The 13,177-nt window shown below is 32.9% G+C and overlaps 1 protein-coding gene across 1 annotated transcript in view; it reads right to left on the minus strand.

Moving 5' to 3' along the window:
• CFAP299 (cilia and flagella associated protein 299) overlaps nucleotides 1-13,177 on the minus strand; it is a 495,839-nt gene that overhangs the window by 7,356 nt on the left and 475,306 nt on the right. The window contains exon 5 of the mRNA XM_051965852.1: nucleotides 10,359-10,488. Coding sequence (XP_051821812.1) covers nucleotides 10,359-10,488 — 130 coding nt within the window. The remainder of the gene's footprint in view (nucleotides 1-10,358; nucleotides 10,489-13,177) is intronic.

A 13,177-nucleotide genomic window follows, 5' to 3' on the forward strand; every position in this document is an offset into this window, starting at 1 on the left:
GTTTTAGGAATACCTAATTCCATAATCATTTGTTTTGGTTACTTACTTTCTCAGCATTATTTTATGATTTGATATTTGGTATATTTTGTTAATCTCTCACTTAACTTCTAGAATTCCTAATTTGGTGTTTAATTGGGGGCCTTTAATTTGTTGGTTCTCTATTTTAGTTGCATGCCCAATTCATTGATATACTCTCTCCTTTTTTGACTATTGAGATATAAATTTTCCCTTAATTGCCTTGACTATAGCCTGCAATTTAAGTATGTTGTCTCAATGCTGTCATTATTTTTAAAGAAATTACTGGTTTTAAGATTCTTTGACCCACTTTCTCTTTATGATTAAGTTATTTAGTTTGCAAGGAATTTTTAATCTTTGATTCAAAGGTCCTTTATAAAATGTAATTATTATTGCATGATGAATAATAAAAATGCATTTGCTATTTTTTCTTTTCTGTTACTTATGAAGTTTGAAAAAGTCCTACTACATGATCATTTTTATGAAGGTGTCATTCACATCTGAGAAAAAGCCAAACTCCTATTCCTATTCAACAATCTCCAAAGTGCATCTTCCTACCTTCTTCCTTGTTTACTTTTGGTTGATTTATTTAGCTCTAACAGGGATAAATTAAGATCCCCTAATATTATAGATTTGCTATTTCCTTCTGCAACACGTTTAAACTTTTCCTTTAAAAATTTAGATTTTATGTCATGTGATGCAATCATATTTAACTCTGATTTATTATTAATTCACTGCTTATGATGCCTGTTAGTAAAATATATTTTTCCTGGTTATCACTTAATTAGGTTGTTTTTGATTTTGCTTTGTTTGTTCATTACGGCTACATTGGCTCTTTTTTTTTTTTTTAACTTCAGCTGAAGCTAATAGATCTTATTCCAGACCCTCTATGTATAATTTTCTGTTTCAAGCATGGTTTTTGTAAACAGGTGAGTTCTAATTTCTTATTCATTCTATCCTTTTTTTTTTTTTTTAAGAGTTAAACATTTATCTTTGTTAACGTCATATTTCCCTCCTTCTTATTCTTCCTTCTTATTTCTTTTCCTTTCCTTGTCTTCCTTGATCCTTCTTTAAAAGTCTGCTTTGCTTCTTACTAATGAATCCTTTGATTTATCCTCCCTCTTATTTATCCACTTTCTCTCAATTCTTTCTCCTTATTCTGTATAGAGTAAGATATGTGTACTTTTCCTTATCAAAACAGTTTGATTAAGAGTGAAGTCCAAGTGAATGTAGCTCACTTCCTTGCCTTCAATAGAATTCAGGAGCATTGTAGTATTCACTATAAACTGTCTACTCTCCATTTATCCAAGATAATTTTCCCCATTATTCCTCTTCCTATAAATATGTAAGAAGGTAAATAGTTCAACTCTTTTTAATCCTTATTTCTTGTTCATGTTTACATTTTTATGCTTGTTTCCTATTATGTAAAATTTTCTACTCAGTTCTAATCTTTAATTAGAAATACTGGGTTAACAAATATTTTGTTAAAGGTCCCTTTTCCCTCTATTGGATTATACTTAATTTTGTTGGATGAGATGCAAACCTAGATCCTTTGCCTTCTGTAATACAATATTCTTAGCATACTGGTGGGCTACTAAATCTTGTGGTTCCTCAGTACTTGAATTCTTTCCTTCCTACTGACTGCTTGCAGTGTTTTTTCTTGATCTAGGTGCTATAGATTTTTGTTATGATATTCCTATGGGGATATGGGAGTTTTTATTTTGAGGTTTTTCTGAGGTGTTAACTAATTAGATTTGAAAAAATATCTACTTTGGTCTTTAAATCTGAGGTATATGGTCACTTTTATGATTTCTTTAAATATGCCTGTGCATTAAAATTTTTTTTGGGGGGGTAGCTTTCAAATTCAAATTCTTAAATGACCTCTCTTTAAACTGTTTTCCAAGTCATTTGTTTTTCTATATTTTCCATTTCCCTCCCATTTTCCAGACTTTTGAATTTATAATTTATAAATAACCTATAGAATCAGTTTCTATTTGAACAATCTTAATTTTCAAAATGTTTACTTTCTTCAGTAAAGTTTTGATATGTATTACTACCTCCCAAAGTTATGCTATCAAATAGAAGAGGTAACAATGGGAATTCTAGCTTTTTTTGCTAGTAATTTTTGCAGTTATTTCCAACTTTTTCTGAGTTTATGGACACAAACTTTATAGCACATGAGCGCCTTCTACCTTCTACTTTTTTTTTTAGTGACATTATGCATTATTCTTATGCCTTATTCTTTGAACCACCAATTCTTTAAGATTAAGTTTGCCTCCAGTTGTCTTTTCTTCAACAGATATTTATTTAACTTTTATTCCACTGTAGTTAGTAAAGGATGTGTTTGAGATTTGTATGTCCATGGTCAATTTAATAGATGTCAACTGAAAATTATGGATTATTTTTTGCTATTTTCATTTAAAAATTACCAGAAATCTGCAATATCAAGTCAACAAATATTTATTAAATACTTTTTACCAGGCATCATGCTAAGTGCTAAGGACATATAGAAAGATAAAGACAGTCCTTGCACTCAAAAGCCCCTCTAGGGATTGGACTGAAGTGAAGCAATTTTCTTCACTCCTTTCCTCTAGAAAGCTAAGTCCAAAGTCTTCCCTTCTCCAGGGACTGGAATCAAAAGCAACAGCTTAGGAGATAGGAAGAGAAAAATGTATAGTAGGTGGAAGAGGCAATGGGGCATGGGCAATGAGGAGGAAAAGATGTGAGGTAGTTGGAGAGTCAAGAGTTAATTGGTGCATTTTGATATACTGCTTTCTTAGCTATCTCTCTCATTTTCCAATATTAAAAAAGATAGATCCAAAAACTCACTTTAAGACTTATTTGGAAGATTCAAAAATAGGTTAGGAAATTATTTTCTAAGTTTCTAACCATATGCAAAGGTCTTTTTGTAGGTGAACCATGCAACAAAATCACATAAGGATGGAAACATTTATAAATTTCATAGTATCATTTTCTTTAAAAAATAAATTATCTACCCACCCACTTATAATTGTCACTTTTAAATAGCCAAGATAACCTTAACCTTCATTCTAATTCTGAACTAAGGTGGAGTAAGTTATAAGAAAGATCTCAGTAGCTAGTTAAAAGAAGTTTAAAAACAATTACACTGTCATGAGCTATGTAGAGAATTGTGTTATCAATTGAATCAAACCGAAAAGATGAAAGATGAGGCAGAAAAGGAGCACAGAGAGTATAGAACAAAAACTCTAAGGGACTTTGAAATTAAAAGATCAGGAAATGATGGCCAGATGATTCTTTCTATTGACTACTTTGTATCCCTTCAGTTTATAAAGCTCCTGTCAACTTCAGTGAATGATTAAAATCTGGAAAAGCTACTTGAACAAAAGAAATGGGAGACTTGGACTTTCTTCTTTAAATTAGAGTTTAATTTTATGTTTGTAGACAATATGTATAATTTTATATGTTGTACTGGATATTATATTGGGTGTTGACATTTTCTCTATGAAATAAAATGAAATTTAAAAAATGCTTTACCTTAATTTCTGAGGAGAATTCTCTGGGTGGGAAAATAGATAGGATATATAGGCAATGAAGGTGACTGAACAACAATGACTCACAGACATGAAATCTGCAGTGGTGCCTGCCAGTAGTTGGTCAGTGAGAAAAGATTCCTGAATGTTCATCAAGAGGAATCCACAAAAGTAGAACAGAATGAAACAGATAGTCTGGGGAATTTTAATTATACTTTATCAAGAGGCAGGATTGCAAGATGGTCCAAAGCAATGTTTGAAAGCTCAAGAACATTTTAATAGTAAAAATACAGCTCATAACTCTGAGGACCAAAGTATGATAGATTTCATGAGCCTTGGCAGGCTTCTGGTTTTCTGGTAGCATTTATTATATATTTTCAAATAGAAACATTGGTGATCTGAGAACCTGTTACAGAAGGATTCAGCACTGACCTATGTACACATACACATACATATATATATATATATATACACATATATATATCCATGGGGAGGGAAGGAAGAGACACAGAGACAGAGGAGAGAGACACAGAGAGAGACAGAGATAAAGAGAGATATATGCTGAGTATTATATCTATCTTCTTCCTAACTACTTTCATCCAAAAGCTGCATTATAACCCGTGATTTTTCAGTCCAGAACACATTTACTAAGAAATAAGGCCTGAGGTATATGATATGAATGGGGAGGATGAGATCCAAAGATTGTAAGTCTCATGTCAATAAGGAGGCAACCACTACTTGCCTAGCAATAAGGAGATGTTTCCTATCTCTTCACTTCCTTTACCTCCAATGATTGGTGCTATAATAGTCCCCTACTATGCTAGATTAAAAGATGTAAATCCTTAAAACTTTTTCTTACCATGCATGTATGTAACTCAGGTATCCAAAATTAAACTTCTTCTAAAAGGGAAAAAAGCGTGAGAAGGATAATGTTTCCAGTGAATTTACTTTATAATTAGGGACATGTCAATTCTATATGATAAGAAAGAGTTTTCAACTTCATGGCAAAAACAATTTTCTTATTTGTTCTGCTGTCTGGGACATATTTGTTTGGGTATTTGTTTTGTTTGTGTTTTTCCCTCTGTGCTGATTCCTACTCTTTATGCATCCCAAAAGACAGATAAGTTATGCATGGGGATACCATGAACTAAAAAAATAAGGTAATTTAAACTATATTTGCAAAGTAAAAGGAAAATGCAAAAATACTACCTTTGTTAATTCAGATCCTATGAATGAATTTAATGTTGAAATTTTATACAGGCATCATTTCTTTTTGATCATGTCATATCTGGCCTTTGTTAAAGAATGTTACTATTAAGTTGAGAAGAAAGTTTAGCACTCAGAAATATCTGCTTTTTGATATTGCCATAATACTCTGCTCTGATAATGATGTCTGATAATCACAAACACTCCTGGGATGTAAGCTAGGGCTACCAACCACATTTCTAAAAGCAGGTTAGATGATGTAGGCTGGCAGCATGTCCATCTTAGTTTAGTTGTGCAGAAAAATCCTGCATTCTATATATTTAAATGAGAATTCAGCAGTTAGCATTTATGATATTGTGCTTGTGTAACAGACGGTAAATCCAATGCCAATGGTGACCTAAATACTAATGATCATGTTTTAGATTTATGAATTTTTGGAAATAAGATTGCTTTTTTCCATCTGCTAGATAGAACTAAAAATACTTCCCAACAAACATTCAAAGATGCAAAGTAACTTATCTGCTCAGAGCTATTTGAAGGAAAGGTACCACAACTTAACATTTGTAAGGAAAAGTATTGAACTCTGATGTTGAATTATTCTGTTTGAAGAGTTAAACATACATCATCATTTAATCTCAATTTTCAAGTTAAATTAACCTTTATGCTAAGGTAAAAAACAGAGGCACAAGATGATAACTTACAAAGTGTGCTGATGTAACACAATTTATAGACAGTAACAACTGTGAATTTAAGAAGGGAACCATTTAGATGATGCAAGGAATAGAGAGTTGGGTCAGAAGCGATAAAGATCTTAGTTCAAATTCAGCCTCAGTAGAGGGCGGAGCCAAGATTGCAGAATAAAAGCAGGAACTTACTGACCATCTCCCCTAAATTGCTCCAAATTCCTTTAAATAATGGTTCTAAACAAATTTTAGAGAATCAGAGTAGACAAAAAGTAGAGTAGAACATTTTCCAGTTTAGAAAGTTAGGTGAGATTGTGACAACAGGGTGGGAGCCCAGTGTGCAGTCCAGGTACAGGCCCTACCAGTGCAGATCTGAACCCACTAAGACCTCTGAATCAGCTGCAGTACTGGTGGTTTCTAGACTTCTCAGCCCAGAGACACCAAAGAGGACCTCTGAAAGGTCTGTGGAACCAGAATGGGAGCCAGGTGAGCAATCCCAGCATAGGCCACACCAGTGCACCCTAGTGTCAGCACCTACCCCAGCCCTGTTCTCTCCCCCAAAAGCAGACTCTCTTGTTTTAGCACACTAGATCTTACAGCTACAGTGGGGCAGGGACATATGATATGAATGGGGAGGATGAGATCCAACAATTGTAAGTCTTATGTCAATAAGGAGGCAACCACTGCTTGCCTAGCAATAAGGAGATGTTTTCTCCTGGGGCAGAAATGAAGGCTTGTGGTCAGGCTCCTAGAAAAATAATCTCTGCACAAAAAACACATAAAACAGCTGCACAAAACTACTGAAGCTTGTGACAGTGCACCCTCAATCCTGGAAACAGTTTACAAAGAGTTAAAATCTGGATAATAGGCTAGGAAAATAAGCAGACAAAATTTGATCATAGGAAGTTACTATGGTGATAAGGAAAATCAAAACACACACTCAGAAGATTACAAAGTCAAAGCTCCTACTTCCTAAGTCTCCAAGAAAAATAAAGATTTGGGCTCTGGCCTTGAAGAGTTCAAAAGGGATCTTGAAAATCAAGTAAAAGAGATAGAGGAAAAAATAGTTAGAGAACTGAGAGTGGTGAAAAAGGAAATTAACAAAAGCTAATGAGGAGAAGAATGATTTAAAAAGCAAAATTGGCCAAATGGGAAAAGAGGTAGAAAAGCTCACTGAGGAAAAGAATTCCTTAAAATAGATCTCAGAGAGATAATTTAAAAATTATTGCTCTACCTGAAAGTTATGATCAAAAAAAGAACCTGAATATCATCTTTCAAGAAATTATCAAGGAAAATTGTCCTGATATTTTCTAGAACCATAGCATAAAATAGAAATGGAAAAAAAAATTGACCAATTACCTCCTAAGAGACCCCCAAATGAAAATTCCCAGGAATAGTATAGACAAATTCTGGAACTCCAAGATCAAGGAGAAAATATTGAAGCAATCAGAAAGAAAAAAAATTGAAGTACAGTAGAGCCACAGCCAAGATTTAGCAGTTTCTACATTAAAGGACTGGAGATTTGGAATAAGAGATTCTGGAAAGCAATGGATCTAAGATTACAACCAGTAAAACTGAGTATAATCCTTCAGGGGAAAAGGTGGACATTTGACAAAATCAATCTCAGACACCTCATAGTTTTGCAACCTTAAATGACAACTTCTGTTTACCTCAGTTTTTTTAACTACAAAAATGAGGAAAATAACAGAGCCTGTTTTGTAGTGAGGACAGGTAGGTGATCAAAAGTTCACTAACAGTCAGCAGTGTGACAGAGCAACATCATGAGGTAATAGGTCCATTGTACTCTGCTCTGGGTAGATCACACTAGAGTATTGGGATCAGTTTTGAGTGTCACAGTTTGGGAAGAACACTAATAATTAGGCCAGAAAGTAGATGAGGAAAGCTAGGATAGTAAAAACTCTCTTGATCAAATCCCATTTTTTAAAAAATGGGATTTTAATTTTTGAGAATAGATTAAAGGAACTAGGGATTTTTTCACATATTATGCAGAATGAAGATCAAACTTATTTTTGGGGAAAACCCAAAGTATAGAAAACAAAGTGGGGAAACTGAAAAGACAAATATTTAGATTTGTTAGGACAAACTTCTGCACAGTTTATATGTTTCAAAGCAATATGACTTTGGGATATTGAAAATCTTTAAACAGAATCTGGATGACCACAAATCCATAGTCCACTTCCACAATCTTGATCCAAGAATTTGGCTTCCCAGTTGTTAAATATACTCTTCTTGAAGAGCTAGTGACAACTCTAAGGGGTTAGGATCTCATAAGCCCTCAATAGTGTGCTTCCCATTGACTAGTGGCTAGTAACTCTTTGCAAGTATTTATTTTTACTAAGATGGCAGAATGAAAATAATTGGTACCAAATATGGTACTAAAGATCTTTCCCTTAAAACACAAGATCCCTGGAGGAAAGTAAGCATATGAGTATGAAACACATTGCAAAAGTGTACTTCATAAGCATTGGGAAACTTCTTTGTGGCGTCTTTATGAAATTTTTCTAAATGTAGCTATTTGCTGAGTTCCCATCAACTGAGTACGCAGTTAGAATATTCTGTCATGGGGGGGGGGGGAGGGGGCGCCTAATCTCTGAAGCTGCTGCTTTTCTTTGATGACTATCTTTTTGTACCTGTCTGTGGCTGTCCATGTATTTCCTTAGTATTCCTCTTTACTACTACTACTTTGATGTATTTTTTTAAACTGTATTTATTGTATACTATATTGACTGTATTTACTTTTTAAAAAATCTATACAAAAAAATGGCTATTGGATGGGGAAGGGAGATTCTTTCTTTCTCTGTAGTCCTTTCCTTTTTCTTTCTCTCTGTTATAGACTCAAGGGTCTGCCTATTCAAAGTACAATCATCATGTGATTTTGCTGTTCTAAACTACCTTCCTGTTTTACACATATCCCAAGAGAAGTAAGATTTGATCTACTCCACTAATAATAACATTTTGCCTATGTGGTATTACTCTGCTTTCATCCAATGCCTAAAGTCCTAGGATCTCTTCAAAATGATTAAGAACATGGCATTCCTTAATGTCTAATTCACTCTACTTCAATTAAATTGTCTGTGCCTTCAATGAATACATTATCTGGATTAGAGATGGAAATTCCCACCCTTACCTAGTTGTAGTATAATGGCTGTTAATTTGGGATATAGTTTGGACTTAAAAATTACAACCAGAATTCTATGATTCTGAACTCTATGTAAGGAAAGAAGTATATTGAACATCAATTTTCTAAAATAAATATTTGAAACTATTTGGTATATTATTTATATTGTTGAAATATAACTTTAACTTTGAAACATATGAAATGTGATGTCAGACATATGAAACTATTCAGAAATTGATAATTGCTTGTTTCATATAATTCAAGTTACTGAGAATTAACTTTCCCTTTCATACCTTTATAAATATAATATAGTCAGCTAAAACATAAAAAGCTTTGTAAATATCATTTTATACACCTAAGATTATTGGTGGTTTGCCCAAATTGAAATTAATTTGTTTTCAGAAGAGGATGTTTAGACACAGTTTTCATAGTCAAGTGATACATAAGAAGTTACTTCTAGAAGGAACATGGATAAAATAGTTTCTCAAGTAGCAATATATATATATATATAAAATGATAATAATGATTCACCTTTTCCATGACATAAAGGTTCTAGCCTGAACTAAAGCTCTTCATTTATTTGGTAGTAAGGATTTTAAGTCTTAAAAGATCTTTCCTTTAGTTATATCCTTACTATTATATTTAATTATTTTTCTTTCTTTATACACAATTAAGACTCAAGAACTTCTAGAATTCATGAAGATGACATCACATGACCAAAATATTTGTCACAAGATGGGAAAAAATTCTAATAACATCACTGTACCTTTAAATAAGTAAAGGCTTAAATTTGCTAAGTAAAATACACATTTTAAGACATCAATCTTTTTTACAGATGAAAATGCAAATATTTGTTTTTTAATAAACAAATTAACTTTAAAATATTTCCCATTAACAAATTCACACAAGTATAGATATGCACACTGAATTTGCTTTATTGATAAGCTTACAGTCAGGAACTTGGAAATACACCAGACAGAGTATACAAATTCCTGTTCTGTGCAAAATGTATATGTAAAGTTAGATGTACTGGGATTGAGAATACTCAGACCATTTCAAAAACGCTGCCAGCTTACATACTAAGTGAAGGAAAACTATTCTGGAGCATTCAAATTCCATTTTCCCATCCCATTTCAAATCAGAGTTAATAATTCATTACTTTAAATAATATTTCCTAAGTGAAACAGACTTATTTTTGTAGTTGGAGAATTTTCCCATTCGTATGTTGTATAGATATTCCTAAAAATTCATGGTGATTGTTTATTAGTTTATCAGCTTCTGAAAGGCCAGAGGGGACTCCCGATCCATATGTTTAAGACCCGCTATTAGGGAAGCTTGAGGCTGATGGATCATTTGGGTTAGAGAACTCTGAGCTACAGTGGGCATGATAATTGATGGTCTACACTAAGTCTGGCACCAATGTGGTTAAATCTTGGGATTATAGAGCCATTAGGCTTAGTGAGGAAGAGACACCTTGGTCTAGACTGGCAATGGAAGTCAAAACTTTCATGTTGCTTAGAATTGGATGGAGGGCCCATAATTGGCAGCTGTTCTATGCTAGGTGAAAAAGGATGATCCAATCTCAAAAAAAAAAAAAAAAATTGAATTGTAGAGCTTGGTTTTAAAAAGTGAATTGACATTGTTTATTTGAAAATTTCCAAAGAATATTTTCTTCATGTACTCTAAAAGGAGAAAACTTAATTCTTTAAAAAGTACCAGATACTTAGCGGAACACTTTTAGTTTTTAAAGTATGTTAAATACTAATGGAAAAAAAAATGAATAAAGAGCCAAAGAACTCTTACCTTTGGATCTACATTGATAATCTTCCTATCTCTCTTGTATTTGAAGAGCAAACCATCACAGTTTTCAGCAATCACTTGATAATTAGGACTTGAGTTCAAAATAGCAACGTGGCTATCCCAGTTGTAAAAGCTATAAAAATAATATAATATTGATTGAATTGATATAACTTATTAAATTACCTACTGTGACTCTGTTGGCTTTGAAGTTAGAGGGCTGAATTCAAATCCTTACTCTATCATTTAATACTTGTATGATGTGAGTATAAGTCACATAAACTCTCTGGGCATTGGTTTCCATGGCATCCATATAGGTTCAATTCCTATAACCTTAAACTTAATCAAGATCCTGTTACAAACTTAGAGTTAGTGAATAAGGCCATGAAAAACAATAATAAGAAAGCACAGATAGAATGCCACAAATTAAAATTCTAGAGAACAAATCAGCCTTCCCAGTTACTCAATATATATTTGTTAAGTACCTATTATGTGCCAGGTACTGTGCTAAGTATAGCAGGATACAGATACAAGAAAGAAAGACAATTCTTGCTCTCAAGGAGTTTATTGTTGTTTGTCCCTTATTCTTTAACTGGATCATGATACTACAGAAGTGATGCCATGATATGCAAATGAGGGAGAATGGTGCAAAGTTACCAGCTTCACTTTATGGTTTAATGGAGGGAAACATAAGAAAATTGACAAGGTAGGGAGATATGGTGGAGGCCAGATAATTCTCAGTATAGTATAGCTAGATAAGAAATGAGGACATGTTTGAATTGAGGTCTCTCCTTAAATGAAATTTGAAGTTCATGGTCCAACTCTTCAAACAGAGAAGGAGAGAGGCTAGATCTAGAATCTAGATCTACAACTTAGAATCCAGAAGACAATGAGAAATAAATATGAAGAGAAAAAAGGAGAATTTTCTTTATTATATTCTATTTCCCCCTAATACATGTTAAAACAATCTTTTAACATTTAAAAAATTATCTGCAGGAAAATGAGAGAACATGATAAATTCAAGTCATAAAACATGAAAGGAACTATCAAATATCAATTCTGATAAATGTTGGGAAGAATATGAGAAAACTGGAACACCAATAAATTGCTGGCAAAGTTATGAATTCATCTAACTATTCTAGAGAGCAATTTGGAACTATGCCCAAAAGGCTATAAAATTGTGTATACCTTTTTATCCAGCAGCATCACTACTGGGTCTATATTCCAAAAAAAATCATAAAAATGGGAAAAGGAATCACATGTGCAAAAATGTTTATAATACCTCTTTTTGTAGTAGCAAGGCATTGGAAATTGAGGGGAATGCCCAGCAATTGAGGAATGGCTAAATAAGTTGCAGTTTGTGAATGTAATGGAATATTATTATTCTATACGAATTAGCAGGCTGATTCCAGAAAAACCTAGAAAGACTACATGAACTGATGCTAAGTAAAGTGAGAACAACCCAGAGAACATTTTATAGAGAAAGAGTAAGATTAAGTGGTGATCAATTATGATGAACTTAACTCTTCCCAACAATTCAGTGATCCAAGACAATTCAATAAATTTCAGATAGAAAATGCCATCTGCATTCACAGAGAGAACTACAGAGATTGAATATAGATTGAAGCACACACTATTTTCACCTGTTTTTGTTTGTTTGTTTTTCTCTTGGCTTTTTCCTTTTGTTGTGATTTTTCTTTCACATCATCATTAACACGAAAATATGTTTAGAATGATTATATATTTATAACCTATATTGCTTGCTCTCTTGGGGAAGGGAGAGGTAAGAGAAGGAGAAAAAATTTGGAACTCAAAATATTACAAAATGAGTATCTTTAAATGAAATTGGAAAAATAAAATACTATTCAAAATTTTAAAAATGTGAAGCTGAATTGTTAAGAGATTTCTGAAAGAAAACAGAGAATGGGAAAGGAAAAAAAAAAACAAAAAACAACCCAACAAAGACTGTCCCTATGCTCAGAAAAAGAAAAGAATGGAGTCTGCCAACTATAGACCATTGGGCTTAATGCAAATTCCTGGAATACCTCATTAAATTTCTAGAATATTACATTAAAGGATGAATAATGAATGTATTGAAAAGGAAGTGGTAAAAAAAAGTTTTTGTCAAATACAAATCATATTAGAACAACCATATTTCCTTTTTTCCCCAAAAGGATTACTAGACTAGGGGAATTCTACAGATATAATTTATTTAATACCTCATGTGACACATCATGTCACATAGTGTGACACTAATCATTTGAAAAAGATTTAAAGATGTAAATGAATTCATAAACTTGATGAATGGTGGCATCTGAAAAGTAGCTATCAGTGGCCTAATATTAGCTCAGAAGGTCTCCAATGTAATGCCAGGTGTTTAGCCCTGTGCTATCCTTCAAAATATCAATGACATAGCTAAGCTGGCATACTTATTCAATCTTTAGATGATGCAAAATTGGTAAGAGTATAATAACAGAATCAAGATTCATAAATCTCTCTTCAGGTTAGACTATTCCATGGAATGAAATAAGATTAAATTAAAGGGCAAATATAAAGTTTTACACTTAAGAGCAAAATCTCCCAATTTTGTAAGTCTGACCTAGAATTCAAAGCCAAGTCCTCTCATTTAGGAGCCAGTATTTTTTCTGACAAGTATAGATAGGATTTCATTTGAGAACTCTTGTATAGGGTCTTGGTGGACTCAAAACTCAGCACGAATCAATAATGTATAGGATTGTATTGATTGATAAAATCAATAATTGTATAGGAATTTATTTTTATCTGCTTATTAATTTTTATTACTATACTCTGGAAACTTCTCTCCC

This window comes from Antechinus flavipes, chromosome 6 (assembly GCF_016432865.1).
Source record: "Antechinus flavipes isolate AdamAnt ecotype Samford, QLD, Australia chromosome 6, AdamAnt_v2, whole genome shotgun sequence".
In the NCBI taxonomy this organism is placed as follows: Eukaryota; Metazoa; Chordata; class Mammalia; order Dasyuromorphia; family Dasyuridae; genus Antechinus; species Antechinus flavipes.